Raw genomic sequence first — 26,886 nt, 5'->3', positions numbered from 1 at the left:
GGCATGGGGCGGCGGAACAGACGGGCAGGAAGCTGCCTCCACTCCCATGCCCAGTGGCCTTGGAATCCAGGAGAAACAGGGCAGCAAAGGGATAAAAACCCAGAAGCCCGGGGATTGTGTTGCATTTCTTCTGGAGAGGAGTAGTGTCTCTGCCCCCACACTTAGTTCTGTGACACGTTTCTGCAGCAAAGCAGAGAAGTCTGGCCTCTGTTCTGGGCAAAGACTGAACTTACAGTCCAGCCCCTGTTGTGTTGGGATACTCGGGAGAACAAGAAAATAGTGGAGTTCCTGACTGCATGGCTGTGCACTTAAAAAGGGAACAGGCATTGATGCCAAATGGCAGGAACTTGTTAAATGTGAATTTTGTTTACCTTCTTTGCAGTAGCACAGCCCATCCACAGGGGAACAAGCACCATCGTTCTTGCAATTACAAACAGACGAGCAATTGGTTCCGTAGGTTCCTGCCATGCAGGGAATGGTGCAGTCGTCTCCCTGCAACCCAGAAAAGTCAGAGTCAGCTAAAGAAATCTGGCATACAGGAAATTCCCAGCTAGGCATAGGGAGGCTTTCTCTCTCTGAACAGTGAGCGGAGTGTTCTGAGTTGATTGCTCAGTCTTCAGCACTTGAGCAGTCACTGCTGCTTCCCATGATTATGATGCAATTAGTGGAAGAAACAAAAACAAACCTCCTAGAACAGATGTTAGATCATTAAGCAAAACATCACTTACGAAACACTAATCACAAAATATACAGTCTGAAATTGTGCCGAGATCGCTCTGCGTTTCTTGGAAAATATATTCTAAGAATAGGGTTGTTAAAAACCTAAAGGATCTCGTATGTGCTCATCTTCCACAGATTGGCAGAGAGGAAAACGACATGGCAGGTGCATCAGACCTTTCTGATGTGTAGTTGGTACCTGCATTTGTTTTCAATTAATTTGCATGAGATTGTGACTTTAGGAAGAAGGCAGAACAGGAGTGATGTGTATGTCAGAGACAGGAGGCACACAGCAGAACACAGAAACATGGTCTCTGTCCTATTTCTGCTCTAGGTGTGTGGGCAAAGGGAGGGAAAAGAGAATAAATACTTATACTTTACAGAAATATAGAATGCTCTAACATGACATTCTGGTGTGCTGTATGCACTGATCAGCTTGTGTGGTTGAAAGGAGAGATGCAGTTCTTATTAATACTGTTCATCTGGTACAACAAGGGAATTAAAATGTGAGCACAATAAGGTTTAAAGCAGTTGTGGTTTAACCTCAGTAATTGAGGTTTAAGCCTCAGTAAACTTACTGAGTCCCATAGCTAGGTCTACACATTAACATATACAAGGTATTTCTGCTTCCTTTTCCTCTGTGTGTAATCCTGACTTTCACATTGCAAATTAGCTCCTAAATTTACTACTTCAGTAAGTCAAAATTAAATAATTTAGCTCTATGCCAGGGAAAGTGAACTCACTACAAGTTAAAAAGTAACTCCATTGCATGGTGTGACCTGTGCCATAGCTCAGGGGAAAAGATACTGGTCAAAATGTATTTTTGCAGGTGAGAGGCTTCACTGTTTGATAGGAGGATCCATCTATCAGGAGAGAAATGTGCACCATGTCAGCCTCCCTATGCTGTGACAAGTACCTCCAGGAGCCTGTATATCACACATCAGACACCCAGACAGCACAAGGAAATATGAACAGATTTCTGAGCACCATAAACCCCCATCTGCTTTGCTGGAGCAGTTCTGCCTCACACCAGTGTGACTCAGCCTATTTTAGACCAAAAACTTTGTTTCAGGGGGAAGGAAAGGAAATGGTTAAAATATATTGCTCACAAGTAAATCCTGCAAGTCCCTGATTTTTGAGCGAAGGCACTGTTTGTAAAAGATGCTATCTTTGACCTTGGTGGAGTAAAACAAGTTCCCCTGAAAAGGCCTGGCAGGAAAAGATGCTGTCTTGACAGCCAGAAAATCCAAAGCACGCTGCCCCTCATTACCCTGCCAGCATGCCTACGGAATGAGCTCCAGGAACTTGGGCTGGCAGAGGGGCATTCAGTCTCCACGCCTAATCAATCCTCTGCCTTTCTCCTATGTGTGACAATTAGACAGCCAATTAGTGCCACTTAGGAACCCTTATCGTGTGTGAATGAAACTCCCAACTCATTTCATGTACTACACAGAACTGCTGGTACTGCTAATAATTTCTATGACAACTGACCTTATCTGGATTTGAACTAGTGATCCAGAAGGAAAAGAAAATTCCTTTGAAAAGGAAAGGGGAGTACAGTGATGTGGAGTTAAAATCCCCCTTTGGGAATCCCATTAACCAACCACAGAACCACAGAATCATCAGGGTTAGGAAAGACCTTCAAGATCATCCAGTCCAACCATTCAATCACCCTAAAACCACATCCCCAAGTGGGGAAACCACATCCAGACACCTCTAAAACACCATCTGGGCCAGGGCTGGAGGCAGCAGGAGGATTTCCAATGTCTCAGTTAATGTTCTGTGACCACAGAGCAGCTCCTGTTGGGGGTCAGTGCTCCCTGGCCAGGTTCAACTGGCGTGGATTCACTGGTTTTCTGTAATCACTTTGGATTATGCCAAAGAAAAGGGATACAACTACCTTGAAAGGGGGTTGTGGTGAGGTGGATGTCAGTCTCTCCTCCCAGGTAACAAGTGACAGGACAATAAGGTGAGGAAATGGTCTCAAGTTGCTCCAGGGGAGGTTTAGATTGGGTATTAGGAAAACTTTCTTCACAGGAAGGGCTGTCCAGAATTAGAACAGGCTGCCAAGGAAGTGGTGGAATCACCATTCCCGAAGTCTTCAAAAAACATGTGGATGTGTCACCTGAGGACATGATTTAGTGGTGAACACAGTGGTGGTGCTGGTTAATGGTTGGACTTGGTGGTCTTAGAAGCCTTTTCCAACCTTAAAGATTCTGTGATTCTCACAAGCTGAACATCAGGCTGTTTATTCCAAGCCTTTGAATTTTGGCATTTACTTTAATGTACTTGGCTTTATGGACTGACAGAGGCTGGGCATGCTGGCTGCCCACCATCCACACATGTACTTTGCAAACAAACCTTAACCGAAAAAAACCCCCCTGGTTTAATGAGATTTCTATTCCCAGGTTTGACAAGCGAGACCTTCAGAGCTCTCTGAGTGACAACTGCCAAATACACTTAACTTCTTAATTACATAAGAGGAAAATGCACTTGAACTATAGCACTGGCTCTAAGATTTTATTAATTATAAATGCACACCTTGTTATTAACATTTTGAACTTGATTTGGGAGAATGACCTCTGAAATTAAATGCATTCAGGTACTGTTAAAGATATGTAAATTCCACCTCTCTCTCACCACCTGCCCGAGTGGATAATGCTGCAGTATATGTATCCAGCTGTTAATGAGTTATATATTCTAATAAACTCATTTCAAATTGTGTGTATTGAATCTTCACTCTTGCAATATGGTACTTTATATTTCTAGCCTATTAAGTAAAATTAATCAACAGCTGTGCTCCTTATGTTGATTATTCTTTTTTTTCTATTAAGATCGGGAGGTTAATGAGGATAGTGCAATGCCTGGATGTGGTATCCATGCTAGGAAGGAGTAGCTAATTCCATCAAACATATACCCCTGGAAATGCTAAAGCTATATTAAGAAATTGGGCTATAAATAACTTGGTATTTTCCATCTCTATGTTCCAAATCAGAATGACCCACATGGACATCACAAACTTTCAAAAGTGCTTCATTTTCAGTATTTTCACTTAGAAGACCCAGCTTATCAAAATATACCTCCAAAATCTATCCCTGGAATATTTCTATTTCAGGGGTCAAATCTGACCTTAACATAAACAATGGAAAAACTCTCTTTAGGGGATGTGGGGCCAGGGCCAGCTGTGGGAAATGCCCTGCTCTGTGTGAAGCAGCACATTCCTGCCCTCTACTCTGCATCACCCCCTCCCAACCTAGGCGAGGCCACCTCAGCACCACCAAGGAAGGGGTGTCGCACACCTCCACCCCTGCTCAGAAGTTAACACCACTGAGCCTCTTCTTGTTTGAAATCCAGACCTGATGGGAGCACCCCAACATGGCTAAGATAGACAAGGGGATCTGCATTCCCTGGGACCCTAGAAGTCCCCTTTAAATCAGAACGAACGGTGGCAGTGACCTAAGTAGCCCCACCTGTGACTTTCCACACCTCTAAGTACTTCAGAAACACCCTTTTTTGCTGGAACTGACAGCTCTTCCCAGCACCCCGAGAACTTTGGGCATCCAGTTCTTGTTACGGTTAATTCTCCCCAATGGATTGAGGGTGAGGTCCAAGGAACCAAACTCCATTAATAACTCAGGCTGCCAGCTCACATCCATCAGCATCAAATATTAATAGACTCCGAGGGCCACAGCATCCATCTTTTGGGATGGCAGTCAATAATATGTCTTGTTTCTGTTCAGGGAGAGGGGAAGATTTCCTTCCACCAAAATTATTATTGTTCAATATTAGTAGAGCTTAAAGACACCGTGCTGCCTTAGGTGTTGTCTGTGTTAACAAGCTCTGGCTGCTCCAGAAAGTGTTTTCCCTGGATTAATGTTACCCTAACAGATTACATTTCTTGTTTCTTTAAAAATACATGCCTGCTATAAGCAGCAATTAACTCCCTTAAAAATCCCTTTCTGGTGATCAATACACAAATTTGTATTTCTTCCTGTACATTTTGGATCAGGCCTTTAAGCCTGCGAAATGCATTTTGAAAGGAAAAAAAAGGGAGTTAAATAAAGGGACCATAAAGGGAGTTAATAACCCAGCAGTGGTCAACAACACCCAGCAAAGTCTGCACCCACACCTGGTCTGTCACAAAGTTTGACTATTTAAGGATGTGGAATTAAGGCTATTTGAAGTAGCTACCATCTACAGGAATGCAATTCCCTTGGAGGGCTAAAGTCTGGTTCCACTGAACTCAGTGGCAAAACAGAAAATCAATTTTTCAAAGCTTCTGCAATGCAGAAGAGTAACAGGATGTTATTGAACCTGACCTCAAGTTTGCATGACAAAGACCTGGGTGACAGCTTTGCTCTTGAGGTTTAATCTGCCGAGGTGTTGAAATTCCTCAACTCCCACAGGTTACTGGGGGCAACTGACAGCCCTGAAAGGCAAAATATTGGAACCTTTGGTAATCTGCAGTGGGATTCCAACTAATCAGAGACTCCTAGCACAGCACCTGATCCCCTCACTTGCCCCCTCCTCGTCAGGTTGTGCAGGCAGACCCTGGCACCAGCCCAGGGATGCTCCACGCTCGGGCCCAGAGCATTGAGTGGAAAGGAGGGCACAGTGCAGAGCCTCCTGTGTGTGCTGATCCACAGATCAGGGAGACCAAATGCTGCTGCTGTTTGTAGCTGAGGCCTGTGTGTCCAGATAAGCTGATCAGTATGGATTTAGCACCTACAAATGTGTATTTCTATGTACACACAGCATGTGGGACAGCGGTGTGCTGGGACACGGTGTCTGTGCACTGATGCACATCACAGATACACTTCTGTATATTTACTTATTTAATTGTGACATTTACAATTAACCCGAAGTGGTTCTCCACAAACATTCCCTCAAGGTAAACATATGGTATCCAGCAACACAAACTGTCAGAACAAACTAATTTCCTTAATGCTGTTCAGTGGAAATTACTGTGCTCTTCATCAGCAGATCAGCAGCAGGGGGAAACTTTGTACTTGTATGGGGCTTGTCCTCCACCCTGGACTCAAACAATTTATTCATGACCTTACTACATAGCATCTTTAGCTTTCCAGACATAATGATGTCCTCTGGCAGAATTCCTTTCCCCTCTGGGTGTTACTAATTACTCCCTGCAGAGGCTATTATTGGCGCTAATGACAAAATGCAGTAAAAAGCCTGGGGAAGGCACCCGTGCCAAGTGTTCTGTGTGCAGGTGATTGCTGTGACTGAGCACTGACAAAAGTTCCTTTACCCACCTTGTAACATGATGAGAGGTAGCTGTGCTGGGGTTTGATACAGATCTAAAAGGACAAAATGAAACCACCAATGACCTTATTCAGTCTGCCTTTCCCCGTGTCCTTTTCATGGGAAAGGCAGGGTAAGAAGGAAAGGATGGGAAAGAGGTTTCTTACACTTAAAAAAGAGATTTTACAGCTCATGACTCATCCAAAGACAGAACCATTGGCAGCCTGAATGCCAGAGTCTTTCATGAAATCATCAACCTCTCCAAGAGCCATCTGCAAAGCTGTCCCCAGTCTGCACCTCAGTGACACCACAGTTCTCTGAGCAAAACATGGACATGCCAAGCACGGATCCCTTTGGGAATGAGCAGAACTTCCCCTTTGCTTCCCGTAACCTTACATGGATTTACAAACCTTTACAAATGGATGTCAGCATTTTATTTCACCTCTGAATTTGTGCTAATATGCTAATTCATACAGTAAATTTCACAGTAAGTGCCAAGTTCAGAATTAGTCAGCCTGATATTAATTCTTAAATTTGATGATGGATCAGAAGTATTCAGCAGAACATGCACACAAACAAAATGGAAACTTCATTTGTTATAGAGAGAGTAAGCAAAATATTATAAATAATGTCAGGTCTAAGAACTCACAGTACTTTATCAGATACAATTTAATTTTATTTTACTGATTACAGTCTTTGCTAGCAAAGCTGTGAGCTCTGAGTGACAGGGGAGTAAAAGTTACCACAAAGTAACTGTGGTTGTTATTTTCCAAACTCTTTGTACAAAATCTGGTTAAATTTCATGGATTCCTATTTCATAAACCCAAATATATTTGTGGCCTGTTACTGTCATAACTCACATTACTCCTTCATTAAGGCCACAGAAGAACCAGGACCATGTTCTCATTTCTGGTGTCTCGGTCCCCAGAACCTCTCACTCTCCATCTGGGTTGTTCTGTTTCCCACTGCACAGCCTCAAAACTGATCTGAGATACATTAACAGTATATTTGGGTTACTTTTATTAAAGAAGAATAAATGGCAGCACTCAGCCTATGGTTCCAGGGTTACAATGGGTTTCAGAGCAACAATTATCCATCCATCCTCCCAAAAGGGACCTTTCCCAACCCATTGCCCAGGCACCCTGGGAATCCTTTGTCACAGCTTAGGAGAGCCTTTGGATAGGATTTGGCTGCCTGGGGAAAAATTTGTGCCTATCAAGATGGGAGAACTTGTGCAGCCCCCCAGTCTGGACACTGTGCATGTGGAGAACTGGAATTAACTGGACAGAGCTCATGGTTTCCAGCCCAGCAAATCCCAGCCATGAGGGATTTACTGAGCAGGATGCAAGGATCTGTGCATCTCAGAAGTCAGGCACTGTATGTTGGCTCAGGGTCCTCTCACACTAGGACTTCACTAGAAATTCATCTTTTCAAGTGGAGGGTGCACAGAATCTCACCACTCTCCTGCCCTCCAGCAGCTTGGCTCCAACGTGCTCCATAGAGCCAAAAGGAACAATGGTCTGGCACTATAAAACTGATGAATAAAGGCAGCAAATCCTAGCTTTGGGAGGGTTTTTTCCCCTCCATGAAATCCAGTGAAAACAAACACAACTAAAACCTTCATTGAAAAATTGGATTTTGCGTACTAAAAGTCAGCAAACCTGAGCTGGATTTCTGTCAGCGAGCATTATAATCTCCCTCACCACCAGGGAACAGTTTTCTAGTTTGCACTAGAAGTATGCCCAATACCAGTCAGTTATCTGCAATTAAAAAAATCCATTCCTAAAGTGCCAGTTACCTAAACATGGTTATTAAAAAAAGGAAAGAGAATTCAATAAAGAAAGCAGGTAAGGGAGTGCGCCCTCCCTCCCGCATCCCGTAAATCAGGACAGCACTTGCTGGCAAAAAAAAAATCTAAACTGACTTTACAGCACTTGAATATCTGCCTGGTTTAGTATTTAGGCTTAACTGCAGAGCCCTTTAGTGTCAGGGAGGCAATGAATACAGCATCATATAATTAAATGTATTCAGAAGGAAAGTAGTGTGGAGAGTACAAAAGACGATCATCAACCTCTGAACAAGAATATTTTTTTATGCAGTCAGCACTTTTCACCTAATAGAATATCACAAAACACATTTATCCAGGAGGGACCTCTCCAAAAACAGCAGATTGGATTTAGACTGGGTAAACCAGGTAGATTATCAAGGCAGATAAATCATGTCAGTTCCAGAGGGATTACTCATGTCCAATGTGGGGCCAAGCTGGGAAACCAAGTCCCCTCTAGTTAAAGCAATCGAAACCTGGAATTTAAACCTGGAATAGGGCCACTGCAGATTTATACAGGTGAGGCAGGGAGCAAACTCTCAGAATATTTTAAACTTAACCCGGGGGAAGCTGTAAAGACACAGACATCTGGGCGGCTCATTGCTGTCACTATAACCAGCTTTGATCAGCTGCTGTTTTAAAATGCTCCAAAACCCATGGCCAGATCACAATTAAATATCCCCAAAGGTAAAACAGCTCAGTCATCACATGAGTTATTCCAAGTCAGTGGGAATTATTTACACCCCTGAGAAGTATATCCCTGGCACATGTGTTCTCCATGATGTGCCCAACAAGCCACTCATGTCCAAACTGGGGATAGAAGGTGGCTACATGTCAAAATACCAAACCACAGTCCTTGAATATACTGGTGAAGATTTTTAAAAAAGCTCTTTTTTTTGCCTTTTCTAAACAGAGGCATCAAAATTGGGGTTACCACTGTAGCAAAGTGAAGATTTTGACACACTCTGTGCACTTCCATCATTTCCTTTCCCAGATTTGGGCAGCACAGACCAGTGGCTAACAGGAGCCATTTGGAAATACAGACTAGAATTTCAGTGCCAGGCAGTGACCTTCAGAGTGGGAACCCAGAGCTGCCTGTGACAATTCTGCCCCAGCTGTTTTACAGAAGCACCTTTGCCTGGATATTTGAGATGGTTTCTGCTCTATCCACAGAGCCTGAGTGGCACAGTTCAAGATCCACCTTGTAAAACAGCTGTGGCCTCCTGACTTTTTTGCAATAATAAATGTGGGCTCTGGCTGTCGAGTCTGAACAGTTCTGCAAAAGGACATCAGCTAAAACTGGAAATAAAAGGTATCATTTATACCTTCATCCTCCATGATGTTTTCTGGCAAGAAGATCCACAGTTTAATTATAAATACAAAGGAGAAGAAACATCTTTATCTGCTTGCTTCAAACCCACTGCCTGATTTTTAATTGGGAACCTTCTTATACTGTGATAAGTAGCAAGAATGCATTCCTTCTTCCCCTTCCCCCATGGAGTGAGACCTCTCACATCCCTACCCTCGATGACCCCTTCTCTAAGCAAAATCATCCTACTGTTATTCCCATTTTATGGGAGCCATTTCACAACTTAATTACGGATTCAGTGAAAAGCACTCTCTTTGTTTTTAACCTGCTGTGCAATCATTTAATTGGTTGGCCCTTGTTCCTGTGTTATTAGAAATAGTAAATAACCATTCCTTGTTCATGTTCTGTGCACCATCCCCAGTTCCACAGATCTCTATCGGATCCCTCCTCAGCCATCTGTTTTCGGAGCCAAGTTCCCGCTTATCAAGTGACTCTATAGAAATCATTCCATATAAAAGATGATCTTTGTCCCCATTTCCATTCTATCCTTTGTAAGCAGGAATCAGCCAAGCTGTGTGCAGTAATTTGAGAATTGGATATATTATGGGTTTACACAATACCAAAAATATGGCTTTTCCATCCTGTTTTATTCTCATCCTGATCATTCTAACTATTCCATCAGGCACTCTGGATTCATCTGAATTTTTCAGACTCATTGAGGGGTTGAGTTTTTCAGAAAACTCAGGAAAAAAATTAGAACTCATCTTTTGTGTATTTACTTAACATTATTTCTCTATCATCTATTACTCTGCATTGTTAAACACTGAATTTCAACATACCCAGTCATTCAGGAATAGGAACCTTTCCCCAGATTTGCTACTGCCTTGACAATCCCAATAGTTTTGCATTATTTGCAAACTTTCTTTTAGAATTCTTCCACAGCTGCACTGTAAAATTAAGGACAATGTGCAAGCACAGTCTCAAATCAGTCCATCAGTGCACACTTGAACTCTTGTCCACACACCAAAAAACTGAGTCCAGGAGGAGCCAAAAGTGCTGGACACAGCAGAAATTCTCAGCTGGCCCCTTGCTATGAGCACTGGAGCCATGGAAGCAGCAATGTGGATGGAAAACACCAAGGAACAGGGTTGATGATGTGAACAGCTGTGGTGGACCTTGGTGCTGAGCTGCAGGATCCACAGGTGAGAGGATCAAAGCAAATAAGAAGCATCTAAAAAAGAAAAGATGTAAACTCTAAAGTAATGGGCTTTGTGATGTAATTCTGAAAAGCTGGTAAATAACTGGGTGACCACACACAGACAGGTATCTCCTCCAAACTCTCACAGATACTCCTAAATCCAAAACCCCATGGCAAAAGAGTTCAAGATCTGGTAAAATTTCAGTTGCTCTTTGGCTGAAGAAAACAAAATCAGGATTTTTCATTTATACATGTGTGATTGTAAAGGACAAAGTCTTTGACATTACAGTTGCACAGAAAATAAAGTGCAAATTATTTAAATCCTGTCCTTAGGAAGTTTTAATCAAGTTAGTTTGCAATTTGAACTACCAGGAGAGTCAGCTACCAATGCTTTCATGCATAGATTCACAGATAGTGTGGATAAAGATATATACATTTGGAAGCCTAATAGATGACAGGAGACACTGCTATTGGCAAGCAGTTCATCCCTCTGCAAAATTCAGATCAAATATTCAGTCTGAGCAGAATATTGAGCTCCACTGGTTCTGAATGAGGCTACAGGAAGGGAGATGCAATTTGACACAGCCACATTGCCAATTAAGGATAAAACACACGAAATATGTCAACTAGCAACAAAGGCAGGGGCTTTCAGGCTTTCTGTACCAAGTTGGTTCCTTTGGACCCACTTACAAACACTTTGGAGTTATTTGGGTAAATAAAACTGCAGCAGAGCCCAGTAAAAGTAAATATGAGAAGAAAGAGAAGACCTGGGACTTGCTCAGAGTTCTTATCAAATTACAAACTCCATGTGTGAGTGAGTAAGTTCTCATTAGTAGAAGTAGACAATGAGGCAAACCCCCCTCTTGTGTATCTGGGACAATCCCACTGAAGGCAGCAGTTGTGTTCAGGTAAACTGACAAAGTAGAATTTGAGCTGTCACAGACAATTTCTGCAGCTTGTGCACTGACAAGAGAGTGAGGAGAGAAAATGAAATGGAATAGCTCATAAAAGGCTCTGAAAAGTTCCACTGAATTCAAAGAAAGGGCTGCAGTTTGCACAGCTGAGCAGGAGCCACTGTGTCCTGTGCATTCAGTGACCTTGTTAAACACTGCGGTACAATAGTTCACCTGCTCAAAAGCATCCACCAAATGCCCTGAGGTGGGAGCAGAGCCTTTGTTCCTGCTCCTGCAGCCGGATGCTGACAGGGGCACTGCCAGGCTTTGGGAAAACACAGGCTCCCGAGCTCTGCAGCCGCCGGTGCTCCCGCAGAAATCTCTAATTGGTCCAGAGAAGCTTGGGAGAGAACAGCACCAGGCCTGACTGACAGCACTGATATAAAAAACCTATATAAAACTGATATAAAACACTGATATCAAAATCAATAGGGGAGCGGCTTGGTCTGAAAGCCTGGAATACACAGGTGGCCTCCCCATAATGATCTTCCCTGTTGGCACTGGAATGGAGATTATCTCCTCCTGTAATTCAGCAGAGCCAGAAGAATCCATTTGTGAGTTTCTGAAATCCTGGCTTAGCTCACATCCAGCTCCGTTGCACTGAGGTGATGTCCATTGTTTCCTGAATGACGTGTGGCAGTGTCACCCCACAGCTGGACTGATTTTCCAGCTTCACCTGCCATTTGGGAAGGGTGAAGGACAAGCTGGGTGGCCCACAGTGCTCATGAGGGGTGCTGCTCCAAAAGCTCTCGGTACCTGTGCTCTGTGTGTCCAAAATGCCCTACAGGGACCTCGAGATGGATCACACAGCCACATCACCAGGCCTGACCTGAAGCAATGGTTTGTGAAGGGAAATGGTAAAAAGGCTCAATGTGCCAGCAAATTTGCTGGTGGCTCCTGATGGAAATAGGGATTGTGATGTACACACTGATCCACAGGGAGCTGGACTGAGACCAAGTCATTCCATGCAGGGTGCTGCACAGACAAGGGAAGATCATTCACAGTCTGTACTGATCACGCCGAGTAGCTTTGGGACGAAAAATTTTATAGACTGTTATTAGCCCCAATGGACAACAGAAAAATCAAAGCACAGCCATTGCATACACTCAAATATGTTCTTTTGTATGCATTGGGAAGTGAGTAAGAAAACTCAAGATGTCAACAATAAAAAGGGACATCAAGATGTGATTCAGAGGCAGTTTTCATCTGGTCTATGACTGCACAAAAATCTTGATAAGTGCAAATGATCTGCGATCAGTTCTATTTATGTGGAAAATGTACCAAAACATTGGGTGTGAGGTGTTTTGATTTCTGTTTATAAACTCAGACCTTCCAACTTGCAGCCCAGCTGACAGGAAAAGTTCTGTCCAATGGGAAAATATCAATTCCTTCATTTCAAAAACATTTTCCCAGCTCACTCTTGGGCTGTAATGGAACAGAGAGGGTTTTGTTGCCTGCTTGAGATCCACTTCTTGTTCCACATCCACTTGTGAAGTAATTTGTAAGCTTCAAAAAACTATCCGCTGAGCTTTCAGACTTGTCTCTATCTAGAAGACACCAAGAAAATGCAAGTTCAAAGGAGAGTGCATTCCTCAGAGACCAAAACCCCAAAAGAGGGATCTGGGATGCAGCCATAGTGAGTGTAGGGGGCCTAGTTGTGTCGTTGTGACAGACTGATTTTTATCCACTTTTTAAACACCAGGTGAATGTAATTTTTGACTTCCATCATGGTTTCCCAGGGCACAGCTACATCTTCCATTTTTTAAAGTTATTTTAGTTGAATTTTCCGTATCTCTGCCTTTCACATCACCTCCAGACCTAAAACTGATACTGATATCTGTTATCAGAGACTGCATTTCCTTCTTGCTGGCTTCGACAAAATGAGCCTCTCAAACCTGCTCTGAACACTTTGCATCTTCCAGATCTTTTGGTGATTCTTCAGCTGCATCTCACTGTTCCCTGTATCCAAGCAGGGACTTCCTCTCTTGAGCTGCTTCTGGGATCACCAGGACAGTCCTCCTGGGCTGGCTTGGCCTTTCCTCTGTCTATGTCTCTTTACTTCAGGGGTAGCTGAGGAATTATTCAGGGCTACAGTGGGATATTCCCAAACTTCTTAAAATTAACTCTACTAAGAACTTTTGGATAACTGAGTGTTGGGGTTTTAGTTTAGCCTTAGTTTTTTTTCCTGTTAAAGGAATTTTCTCCCATATGCATGTTGCGAGGGGACGAATAGCTGTACTTAAGAGAGACAAAAAGGGGAGTGGGGCGGGCCTGGCTACTCTTTTGTCTACACCTGGGTGTGGGGTCAGTTCGCTCGGAGCGTCCAGAGAGAGAAGCTGCAGAGAAAGGAGCTGCTGCTTCTTTCTTTTTGGCCGTTCTTTCTTCCTGCTGGAAACAACGCCGGGACCCCAAAAGCCGTTTTCCCTGCCCTGCTGGAGACCGAGCTGTGGCTGCCCTGCTCCGCTGCTGTTTCGAGCTTTCGCTACGCTGTAGCCCTGTCTATGTCTCTTTACTTCAGGGGTAGCTGAGGAATTATTCAGGGCTACAGTGGGATATTCCCAAACTTCTTAAAATTAACTCTACTAAGAACTTTTGGATAACTGAGGTGAAACAAAGGAAAAAACAATAACCAGGAAAGAGTTCAAAAGCTGGGAGAATGGGAATCAATTTCTTCTATGTCTTGACTTAATACTCAGCCTTTGCTCAGGCAAAACTCTTTCCTTTTTTAGGGAATGTGATCCATGGTACTTTTAACCTGGTTATGCAGAGAGAGATTAAGTGAGTCTGAGGTCCATGAGCCCACCTGAGCGTCCCTTGCCTAGTAAAGTGTCAAAGGAGACCTGAAAGCGTTACTGCAGCTGGGCAGGAGAGGCTGGAGGACTAAGGATAGAAATCTGTGGCAAACAAGACTCTTGTAGCTCCACAGCTTCTAAGACAACTTGTTTTACTTTTATTATCAATGAATAATTCATGCCCTGCCAGCAGCAGCCCACGCTCAGACTCACCTGCACAGTGAGGGTGCCTCTCCTCATCCCCTCTGCCTCTGCTCCTCTCCCTTCTCCGTGGGTTTGAGACATTGGGTCATGGACACAAATGGGAAACCAGTGAGAAGAAAATGCATCTTCCCCCTGCACCCAGGTAATTCATGAAATGAGACCCTGCAAACCATGCCTGCTGCCTGTGATACTCCAGTTAATTGGACAACTGCTGTGCCAGAAAACCTCTCCCCCACCTACAGCAAGTAAAATTTATACTGGTGGCTGGTAACAAGAACATCTTGATAAAATGGTTGAATTTATTTTATACCTAAAAATGAAAAGAGCTCTTAACAAAGGGGGGTAACTGATATGTTCAGTAAATCAAGGATAAAAGGACAGAGGCTCTATTGAAGATTTTTTCCCCTGGTCTTTTCTTTTTAAACCTTTTGATGAGATGCCCTGTTGCTCTGCAATGAGCTTCCACTGAAGTACTTTTGGAATTATCTCAAAGAGAAATGGATCATTTAAATGAGTTAAAGCCCCCAAACCAGATCTACTATCTTCAACCTTACGTTCATTTTTTATATTAAGAATTTTGTGAAATTTAGAAAATAATTTTACTACCGAACCACGGGCTTATAACACAAAGAAGTCTCATTCATTTTTTCCCTGGTTCCTTCTGCAGTGGTGAAGAATGATACATTTAGAATAAAGATGAAAGTTAATATGTAGAAGAGAGGGAATACTCTGATAAATTTGTACCTTGTGTGTTTAGAAAACATCTACAGGCAACGATGCTTCAAATTTCTCCAGACCTACCTGGGACTTGGGTCCTTCAGGGAAAATTCAATTGAAGATAAGATAAGGTGCTCCTCTCTATTTATTCTGTTTTTTTCTTTTAGACAACAGAGAGAATTTTAAAGATGTAGGACAGGAGGACAGGCTTCCACTTTTCTTAATATAAAGAGTGTTTTTTTCTCTCCTGTATGTTTTTTTCAGGGAACAAGAGATGTGGTATGTGCCAGAAGGAAGCCAGTTATGGCTGGAATACTGGACTGGACCTCTAAGTCCTTATGACCTCTAAAAACCATAATCATGGTCCTCCTCATTCTGTGGAAAAGTAAATTGGTCATTTTACTCACTGAGTAGGCACAGAGCAGACTAAGACTGGTCTGAGTCTGTGTGTGGGTGTTTGTACTGACCAAGAGATTATCCATTACAAAATTTGGTGTGCATTTGCTGTGCATTTGAATAGCTTTAGAGCACTATAATTTCTACTTATTTTTACTAAGTGCTCGAGCTACTGTTCTTTGTGTGTTACAAGGGCTGATTCTTACTCAATGTGCAGGTAGGTTGTAAAGTTTTACTCTGATGTAAACTCTGGGAGCAATTTTTACCCCTGTGGTAGAGAAAGCATTATGTTGAGAAATTCAGGCATGCCAGACAAAATTATGGACTTACAGATCGAAATGAAGCCTGTGTTTCAGCGCTTAAGTGCCCAGATTCCCACTGAGCCCAGCCAGAGATCCATACACATAAGCACCTCTATCAGGATATATTTGAAAGGCATTAATTGTGCTTTTAAAATGCAATTTTGATGCAATGCCAACAGGAGATGCAAATAGCTATAGATGAACAGTACTGGGATAAATCTTGCGAAGCTTTAGGGAATCCAAGAGTCATTCCAAAAGCTGAAAAATCTTCTAGTAAGAGATCACCACTGCTGTAGTTTCCATGCTTTGCTGAATGTGATTGGCTTGTGTGGGATCTACCAATACAGTGAATAGAGAAATGTCAAAATGGATTCTTTCATTTTGGTGATGAAGTGCTTGCTCTGCTTGCCAGCACGCAGGGTTCAATAAAAGCAGACAGGTCTTCAAAAAATAGCAGCATAAATAGATGAATTCTTTAAAGTAATATAAGTTCTGTCATCTGGATGTGAAATATAGACCTAAGTGCCTGCCGAAGTAAAAGCTGACCGCACATTCCACAGAGAAGTGTTAAAAGTTTTCTCGGAGTGTCTTGGGCTGAGAAATGTTTTAACTACGTCTCTCCTTGCCACAACACACAGAATGAAAGCACTTGAAGTTAAACTCATTTTTCAAAAGAAGAAAACAAAGCATCCATAAAGAAACAAAGGCATAGCCCGGGATGAGGTCTCTAGATAGCCACTGGTTTCAGGGAAGCTGCAATTAGCTGTGCAATGGAGAAGGTGAACTTAGTTGTATTTCAATAGCATTTATAATGATTTCAGCAGCTAAAATGCTGATAGGTATGTGCAGGGGGTTGGTTTCAAGATTTTCTTGTGAGACACAAGGTCAGGATTCCTGTGGTCTCCTGTCATATTTAATTCATATCCTCTGGCCTTCTCCACCATATTTATTGAATTACAGGAATAAAATTCAATGAACCAAAACCAAAAGAAGATAGAGAGGACACAGCAAGTCCTGATTTCTTTTACGTCTCTCCTGCACACCTGAGTTTAGTGGACTTGTAGGAGAACATGTTGGAGCAGAATTTGGAAGGAAGGGAGGTACAAGTTAGTACAACCCCTCTCGCCATCCCCATAATAGCATCCGGGTAATTTATTGCAAGCAGCAACCATTTCCATGTGGGAGTGAGGATCCAATTTCTACCAGTCAAGACTCTCCCTGGGTGCTTTTTAGGGCTAATCTGTGCACTCCCTGCATGTGTTTGCCAGGTTCCTTCTGGTCACAAACGAGATGGCAGCAGAACAGCTTTACAAAACCATTCTTCAGAAGAGCATTCTGGCAATTCATCACATCAGTGCTACGGGGAAACCCTCAAATTATGTTAAAAGTCCCAGATGCAGGGAAATGCCCTCTTGGCATGCTTGTAATGGTGATTCCTTGCAATCATCTGAGTTAAACTGATACAGCCATTTCCTCCTTTACAAGTGGGATGCAGGAAGCAAAGCATTCCCAACAGGCCTGTGGAGCAATGGGGAGCAGCTCTGTGATTTTGGGGAAGATGATTTGGTTGTGTCTCCTCTGCTCCTATTATCCTGTTTTTATTGTCCTGTATGCTGCCTGTCTGGGTTGTGGACCCCTCAGTCAAATCCACACCCAGTTCTGCACTGTGGTTCAGAACCCACAGAGGTAAAACAGACCCATCCCTTCGTGTGAGCACAGTCACAGCAGCACCTCATACAAATACCCTGTACTGGTACCCAGTAACAGCTTTACAACATTGTCATTTGGGTTTAGAGCCAGACACGTGCAAATCTGGCTCTTGAGTCTGACCCAAAATATTCATTGAAAAAATAAGACAAAAAATGTTTTGAAATTCTACCCTAAACTGCAAGCTCACCACTATTTAGCTTTGGCATTTTAATTTTTGGAAATGTCACAGCTAATAAATAATGTATTTTCTTTAAGCTACCATATACATTTTTATTTTACAACTTAAGTCTTCTTAAATTTCCAAAAATTAAGTGCTCTGCTCACGTACATGGCAGCCTATGGGATGGCTGCCTTTTCACTTAATACATTTAATAAAGGTGACCAGATGCTTTGTGTGTTTAATGGCTTGTTCTGCATCCCAACAAAATGTCCCTGTTTTGGCTGCGAGAGCAGATGATTCATCCTGAAACCCAGCCCAGCTGCCCTGACACAGGCAGGGTGAGCTAAAAACCCACCATCTGTGCTGGAGGAGTGGGCTGGAGGAGTGCTTTGTCAGGAAAACACTGTCCTACGTTGGGCACTGCATATTCTGGGTGGCCAGTAATCCCAAAGTCCTGTGGGTCCAACCTCTCTGCCTTTGCAGATAAAATTCTGCAGTTATATCCCATCTCCCAGCATATTCTCTTCCTTCTCCCTGTCTTAGAAGCCCCTCAGCCTGCTCTGCCCTAGGATCTTGTGTAGATCAAACATTGCTGTAAAATATAAGATGTTGCTCCTGGTTTTATTCTTTACAATTATATGGCAAAATTCCTGCCCGTGTGGCTGCCTCAGCCAAGCCTCATGCTTGAAAAAGCAAGAGGGATTCATTATGGCTTTTGTGAATAATTAGCTCTGCCCAGCTCTGCATTAGCACCACTCCACTGCCAGCTCTGCCAGAGGACACATCCTGAACTCGGAACAGGTGCTCGCAGACTCGCCCAATTCAAGGGCAAAACTCTATCCCCGGGCAAAGCTCCCCTGCTGCCTCAGCAAGAGCCAGGCAGGAATATCTGAAGGGAAAGCCTGGCTTGGAGTGTGTCATTGGGATAAGGCACTTCCAGCCTGGTTCTGGCCCCACAGCCTTTTCCAGCTCACCTCCTCCCTGCCCGCAGCATCCCAGCAGGACACCACCCTGGGGTGGGAGGAAAAGGTTCCCAGCAACTTTTCAGCACAGCCTGTGTTCTGCAGCACTTGAAAGAACCATTGCAGTTCATCTGGCATGCACACGAATGACAAATATGCTTCAGAGGCAATAAATTAGCAATTTCAAGGCTTTACTTCCCCTCATGGACTAATTGCCAGAGATTATAGTATATTATGTGAGAGCAATGATACTAATGCCTAAATATGCTTCAGTGATTATAGAGCTATCCTCAATAACCAAGCTGTTTAAATGTCAATGCAAGAAAGCTCTTTATTATGAAATTAAATATTATTTTGAAGCAATGCAATAGGAACTTCCCAGGCTTTCTGCCTGCACTAATGCTGCCTTGGGGCAATGTATATTGGACAATGTATGCTTTTTAAAAATGTGTACAGTAAAGGGTCCCTAAATGCTTTTGTGCTGCAAATTTGGACAGCATTCCTGTTAAGAAGGAGGATCTTGGCATCTTTTTATTTTGTAGTTGTTACTGACATGCTGCTGCCTTCATCCTTCCTCCACTTGTGCATCAAGTACTGTATAGAGAAGATAAATTCTTGTTTTCTGTTTGTGGACTTGGGAATCAAACCTCAAAGACCTTTTCTTCTTTTTTTTCCCCCATCTCTAAGTACTGTTATCTTGTACGCATGCGTTTGAGTACAGCCCCTCACACCTAAATAAATCTGGCAATATCTGGCATTGAAACAACCCTTGGAAATCAGTGGAAGCTCCAACTTTCAGGTTCAGCTGCTGACACGAGGCAGAGAACAAAGGTGTCTTTAAGCCATAACTCCAGCTGCACAGCCCTGCAGATGCTAGTTGGGGATCACAAGCTCAGGTGTGGAACTAGAAAGAAAGGAGGCTAAAAAGTCTTTGGCATCTCACTAATCTCATACAGGACCTCCACACTATAGATCTGTCACAGCTGTGCAGCCTGTCCCTTGATTTCTAGTAAACTTAGTATTATAACTCATAGTTGTTACAACAGTATAGAAAACATAGATAGGCCTGTGGGGACAGATCATGTAAAATGAAAGACACAGAAAGCCAACTGCTCATGAAGTTTGGTGGAATTCTCTCTTTAAAGTATTTTTCTTCCTTTAGGAAGTATCATTTCTTAAACACAGCCTGCACTTCTCCTCCACGGTGTGTTCCTGAAGAGGAGTGGCTTCATATATAGATAAGCAGGGAACTTGCTTGCAAGAATTCCATTCTGCCCAGCCCTAGCAGGACTGGACACCGGGATCCATGTCCCAATACTTTCTGTTGCAGCTTGGCAATTTTTAACTCTGAATTCTTGATGTTTTCATCTTCGCTGGTTTCTTCAGCCATTTTATATCTCACCTATAAAATGTCATGCTTGTTTACCTCAGAATGTTTGAAGCTCTTTCTGATGCTCAGGTAAAAGACACCTGCCACACAGGCTCAGAAAAGACATAAATTGCTCTATCATTTGTAACATTTTAAAATATCTTCATCTATTAAAATCACAGTGTGACTGACAAGGAACATGCTGAAAGGCCATGAGAATTCTTTCTCTGCTCTTCCAGGCAGACAATAATCTGACACCTTTTCTGTTATGTCTTGACTTAGAATATACTATGGGAAACCATACCTTTATCTTTATAATAGTAATAAACTTTGAACAGTGATGTTAAGTAAATAACCAGCAGCCATACATTGACACCGCTCAAAGGACAGTGATGTGGACTTAGCACAAAATGGGTGAAAATCACCTGCATTTAGCTGCTTTTATGCAAATATTATTTCAAACAAGGTTAAAAACCTCTTTTATTTTTGCAGCCATTTTATGAACCCCCTCCCCATGGCCAGCCCCACTCACCATGAACCCTGGGGCGCAGGTGCAGCTGCCAGTGATGCTGTCGCAGTCGGCCCCATTGTGGCAGGGACAGGGCACCTGGCAGCCCTCGCCGTAGTAGCCCACGGGACACGTCTCATTGCAGTAGAGCCCAGCCCAGCCAGCCTTGCAGCTGCACTCCCCAGACAGAGGATGGCAACTAATGAAGAGACAGATGTTAATGGAATGTGGGCAGGAAGGAAAAATACAGCCCAGAACATTTCACATGTCACACTAAGAACAGCACAAGCCTGGAAACTCTTTAGGGTTGTGGACATGAGCAGCTGTATAACTTGGGTGGTGAATAGGGAATCTGGTGCTAAATAGCACAGCACTTCTTACCATCTGGGAACTGCCACAGCACTGGGTAGTTTACACCTTGAAGTCTATGCTCTTCCATTTTCAAGTCAATGTGACTTGGATTACTGACATCAACCACACCATTAATCCTTACAGCTATAGGGCAGGTATGTGCTGTACTATTTGGCTGTAATACAGCCAGCTAAGAATGTTCAGGGATAGGAGAAATTCCAGTGGGTGGAGGAATGCAATCAAGAGAGCTGTGAAGATGAACCTTAGTTCTGGGGCACAACATTCCTATTCTATTCTATTCTATTCTATTCTATTCTATTCTATTCTATTCTATTCTATCCCATCCCATCCCATCCCATCCCATCCCATCCCATCCCATCCCATCCCATCACACTGCCACTTGTGTTTTAAAAGCAAGTGCCACCTCAGCAGAACTTTCCTGTAGGCACAGGTAGAAAGGAAAGTGCTTTGGAAGGGAAAACTCTCCTTGGATGAAGAATTTTGCAGGGAATATTCAGCCGTGGTGACCAGAACTGATCAGTACCTGAAGCCTTGGGATTTACTCAGGACAGGAGTTAACAGGAGCCTTGGGACTAAGTCACAGCTGTGCAGGGAAATGAGTCAAGTTCCTTTTTGCTGGATAATGAACAACATTAATCCTCTGGCTTTCATTTCTATTCGGCCAATTCAACACTGTAGTGAGAGCACATGGAGAGAAAAGGAGAAAGGAGAATCGAGCCCAGAACACTGGACAATGCCTGGTACTTCTCCATCTGTAGGTGGAACACTCACCCCTCTGTTCCTCCTGCATGAAACAGTTTATCTTTATTTGGCATTTTTCCTCCTTGAGGTTTCCTTAGGGCACCACCTTCCCACAGCAGGAGGCTGGGGCTGGGACTGGGAGAGGAGGGGAAGGCTGAAGATGTGTTAACTCCTGGTTTGAAGGGATGGAAGTTTCTGGGGGATGTTGTCTAAGGCCAGCTGGGAGTGTGAGGCTGCACCTGAGAGCTCAAGATGCTCTGGGGCCTCTGCACCACAGCACTGCACAGTAATGGCACTGTTCAGTCCTCAGTGAGAGAGATGAGAAATAATATTGCCAGAAATCTAGTTGTCTTTACTCTCAGAACAAGAAGAATAGACTTCTGCAAGGTGGGATCTCTCTCTGGGCCTGTCTCCTGGTTTTTTTGCATCACAGGAACAATTTCTTTTCCTTTATGATTATTTATTGCTACAGTTTAAGATTGTAGACATGACTGAATAGGTTTCTTTACACCTATAAAATTAATATTGTATATGTTAATTTTCAAGGTAACCTCATAAAACGTAATTTCCAAGTACGTTTCAGGCAATTACTGGTAGGAGAGGTTGGTCATATAGTGTTGCAAATAAAAAGGATCAAATTTTCTAAGTGTCAAATGTTTCATCATAAATAGTGTTTTACTGACTAATTAAAACAATTCATCAGCCTAACAAACTACCATCCATGAAATTCTTCTGACAAAGCAGTCCCTGAAATTATGGTTTTTCACAAAGCCCCTCTTAACATTTAGATGAAAATAATAAAAGCTCGGGTTTCCCCCCTGTGTCTATTAATCATTACCTAACAGCAGCAGAAAGCTCAACATTAAAGAGGGATTTTGAACTGAATTTTGTGTTTCTCTGTTTCCACTACTACTACAGGTATCATGTGCTTCCATGAGAACTGCATCTGTTAGCTAAATTAAATCTTTCAAAGGTAATGTATGACCAGGGCAATTTGAATCAGTCTATGACAATTCAGTAGAAAATACTACACTCACTAAGAATTTTTACTCCGAGGTTGGCTCCTTCATCAGCAGGGACAGCTTTTTTTACGTGGGATACAAGCTATGGATTAAGGACTAAAACTCATCCTGACACACACTAAAACAAGAATCAAAACCAAACAGGCTTTCCTTTCTCCTCCCTGAAGACAGGGAACTTGGACCCAAAACAAGGGCCAGAAGAAGTCTGAGAGCATATTCTGCCCCAATAAAGCCTTGCCCATGCTTCATGGGACTGTGAGCCAGGAAAATCTGATGCAGATGTTTGTGTCCCTCCATCCGTATAATCTTCCCATTGAAGAAAGGATAATTTTGTTATCAGCCTGAGCAGATCAGGGTTTTGTTTTTCTCCTAACTCAAAAGCACTTGTTTGACAATCAAGGTGCCTGATGCAGCATTAACTTGAGGAGGGTTGAGATTTAGATGGTTTCCCAAACTGCAGAAGGCAGCTGTTCTCTTCCAATCCTGCCAGGGAATCTTGGCCACCTAACTGATTCTTCTGCCTTCATTTTTCCCATTTCTAAAATGATGCCTTTCTTTCTTTGGAAACCCTTTCAAGATCTGCAGCTGATATCACTAAACAGTACAAAATTTTTATATTAATTCTTTTTTCTCTCTGGTTTGTATGAACTATTCCAGTAATTAAAGTGAGCAGAGTTACATGCAAAATATATTGCAGCTCATGATGCAGAAATAGTGCATGTGTGGATATATGTGTGTGTTAGGAAGGTTTCTCTTCTGCTGGCATTTTGTACGACTACATTCTGGTCAAATTACATAGTTAGATATCTAACAGAGCCTGGAAATTCATCTATCACCCATCCAAACATCCATGCACCCAGACTGCCCAGTGAGTTACATGATATTTGGACTGATTTTGAAAAGTTTGAGGTAGAATAAAGCTTGAATAGCAAATACAGCTAGAAATTTGTATAAATACCTGTATAATTCCTCCCCTCCTGTTCTGAACGCACCTTCCTGTTGTGTATGTCCATGTAAGATTTTGCCAGCAGGGGTCACAGTGCATGTGAAGCACTTCTCCAGCCCCCAATAAACTGAAATGAATGAGCACAAACAATTCCTCTGCAGAAGGATCACTGAAAGGATGGAAGAGAGAAGGGAGGGTTCCAAATGGAACCCAAAGGCAAACCCACCACCATCTGTTTTCCAACCCTTGCTGGGAGCAGCAAGGGAACCTTTCACTCTCCAAAGACTTTGGCAGTGTTATGCTTTGCAGTTTGCATTGAATCTTAACAACTTTTATTTCTTCAACTCTCCTGCATCACAGGAAGAAGCAGGGTAGAAACCAGGAGTGAATGCAGGCAGCCAAGTGTTCCTGTGGCTCCAGGCCAAGCAGAGGTGGAACAGAGCTGTCCACAGCACATAACAGCGCTGAAAAGGAAAGGGTTCCAGGGCTCCTGCTGCACGTTGAAAGCTACTGTACATTCCCTGGCTTTTGAGCCACATTAACAGCAATAAAAAGTTAATTTTTAAAAATTTTATTAGCTGAACTGAAAAGCATAAAGGCATTTTTGACCTTTAAATTTTTTAAGCATCTAATTATGAGGAAATCTGAGGAAACCAGGTAAATTTCTCAAGGCAAATTTGAAAAAGAAATGTTTTAGACAGCACATCCTGTTCCAAATTCTGAATTTGTTCTCCACACATCTTTCAGTCAAAGCAACACCTTCTCGTTGAATTTCCTGACTTTCTGTTTGTACAGCAGCACCAGTCATCTCATTTTCATTAACAACAGCCTAATCCTTATTAGGATTAGGTTAAAACATCCTGTTTTATGGTGTCCACACTACATTCATTCTCCTTTGCTGAAATGCCTCTTGCTTTAAAGCAGTGGCCACAGTGAGACTGCAGGGCCACTGCTTCAGTTCAGCACGTCCTCAAAGCCGGCCTTGTCCAGCACATTACTGAGTCAGATCAAGGCAGAACTTCCTGAAAGCTCCATGGGGTTTGGTCCTCCCCAACTTGCCGGTGTTGAGGCAGTAACTGGAGCCTCTGGAGATCTGTCCATTCCATTTGACTTTGTCCCAGTGTCTTCCTTCCCTTCTCACGTCTCTGACCTAGGAAAGACATTACCAAGGGCATATGGCTCCCCAGGCTGCCTTCCCCCCATTGCTCAGGAAGGGTGGGTGGCCAGGACTATTCCAGCTGTTCATTTCCCTCCCTGCCTGACAGAAAAAACAAGCCAGCATTATTCCTTTCCAGCCACTGTAGGCTGTCTCAACATGGGCTTTTTGCAGAAGGGAGATTTTTACAGGTGTACCCTTTCCTGTGGAAGGACAGTCCAAGTCACCACCACATTCTAAATCACCTAATTGTGGGGTTGTTCAAAGTCCTGTACAAAGTGCCTTTCAGTGTGCTTTGATGCAGAAATTATTGGATGGTGTCCTTCAGTCATTACCATGCTGGAGGTTAGACTAGATGATCACACCAATCTCTTCAGGCATTAAAACAGATAGATCTATGGAAATGGAAAAGCTGATTGTGTGTTTCCTGCTGTTCCTCCTCAGCTACTCCTCAAAGCCCTCAGAACTTTCTGTTCCAGTCAACTCTCCAATAACCAGATCAAATGAGACAAAACCTGGGACAGGTTCCCTTCTACAAGTGTTTATATAATTATCCTACAACTTGGGGACCACAAGAGCTTAAACTGCTCCTGGGGAAAATAGATGGCTGTGGGTAAACGAGTCACTTTGGAAGAGGCCTGTTTCAGCAAGGACAAACACTCAGGGAGGAATGGGAAGAGGTGGGTGTGAAGAGAAGTGCACTGTATGGGACTGCTTAAACAATCACCACAAAGATTTGTTCAGAATACAGAGTGCCTTTGGAAAAGGTCATTTTCCATCAGCTCTGATGCTCCTTGGCTCAGCAATTGACAGCACTCTGCAGAGCTGGTGGAAAAGTGGAGAGCTGAAATCCCATGGATGAATGAAAGAACATTTACCCATCTACAGCTTGCTGATATCTCTTTGTTCCATAACAGCAGCGATAAGATGTAGGAAAAAGGGAGATTTTATCAATAGAAAGACCAGACTCATTTATTAAGGAACCAGAGATACCATCTCAGCAGAGGATGCTGCAAGGGAAGCTGACGGAGCAGTGTTGAGAGAGAAGGAATAAAATGTTCCCATCAGACAGCAACCAGGCACAGGCAGGGTGTGTGGGAATGACCACACGCCCAGAAAAGAGCTGGGAGAGGATTCAATCCTTCCCCTTTCTGAGCTCTCTCAAACCTCTCTGAGACCTCTTCTTTCCTCACAGCTGGATGATACAAGTCCGTCTTTTCAGAAAAGATCCTCTGGCAAACTCTCAGAGCACCTCACAGGTAGTTCTGAGTAACACAGGGTGAATTCTTGCACCCTCAAAACCACAGTCTTACTCCACCTAAAAGACTCTTAATGAATTGAGCGTGGAGCTGAGAAACAGCAGCCAAGCTCAGCCTTGCCTGTGGCCTGCAGTCCCTCCACTCAATTTCCACCTTTCTGGAATACGGGCACACAAAAAACAGGTTTCTGCAGGCTCAGGAGGGGTGAAGACACACGTGTCAGCTGCTGAGCACGAGCATATTCTCACCTTCCTGTACACCTGAAGAGTTTACACTGAGGAGCAATTCAGCTTGGATTTACCACAGGCTGGAGCCACACTCGCTGGCAGGAGTGACACATAGGAATTTATCCCTCAGCTCACTCTGCAGTAATTCCTGAGGCATCCCCCATCCTCAGTACAACACAGCACTGATCTTTCGTGTATAATGTGCTGCTCACGCCTCAGGGATGGTATTTTTTGCAATGATTTCATGATACACAACATAATCAGAAGCGATGGGAGCCTCTTGTACAGAGCTCCCTGGGAGCCTCAAACTGTTTGGATGCTGGCTGTCAAACCCAGTTGTGCTGGAGCTCTCTTGCTGCACAGGAGTTGTATCACCACAATTACAAGTTTTTAAATAATCCATTGTGAGCTCTCACTTTCAGTTAAGCAAAGCCTCACAACTCAGAGCTGAATTCACAAGGAAAATCACCTGTTTATTTCCAAGACTGAGACAAATAGGGTCTATCTCAAGTGCACAGACAGATTTGCCTGAAGTGTTTGTGTGTGTCTGTGTGTGCACACAAATGAGGTGCTATTTCTTGCATACATAATTGAGTGTGTTTATATTTTAGCAGCAGCAACATGGCAAGGTGGGTTTGTCATCATCAGCAGGACAGTCAGGTCCCCACCCGTCTGGTTGGAAATGGAAGAATGTCTGTATCAAGGGTATGTTTGCTTGGGCATCAATTATCTCCACCTCTCCCTGAAGACTACATAACCCTAAATTGGCTCTGCCTGCTGAA

At 43.2% G+C, this 26,886-nt stretch overlaps 1 protein-coding gene across 1 annotated transcript in view; it reads right to left on the bottom strand.

Annotated features, from left to right (window-relative positions):
- MEGF11 (multiple EGF like domains 11) overlaps positions 1 to 26,886 on the bottom strand; it is a 255,687-nt gene that overhangs the window by 53,640 nt on the left and 175,161 nt on the right. The window contains exons 12-13 of the mRNA XM_017737045.1: positions 20,406 to 20,580; positions 372 to 492 (exon numbers count right to left, since the gene is read on the bottom strand). Of these exons, the coding sequence (XP_017592534.1) occupies positions 372 to 492; positions 20,406 to 20,580 (296 nt within the window). The remainder of the gene's footprint in view (positions 1 to 371; positions 493 to 20,405; positions 20,581 to 26,886) is intronic.

The sequence above is a fragment of the Corvus brachyrhynchos genome, unplaced genomic scaffold (genome assembly GCF_000691975.1).
Source record: "Corvus brachyrhynchos isolate BGI_N302 unplaced genomic scaffold, ASM69197v1 scaffold200, whole genome shotgun sequence".
In the NCBI taxonomy this organism is placed as follows: Eukaryota; Metazoa; Chordata; class Aves; order Passeriformes; family Corvidae; genus Corvus; species Corvus brachyrhynchos.
The sequence above is the reverse complement of the archived record's forward strand: the minus strand, read 5'-3'. Positions and strand labels throughout refer to the sequence as shown.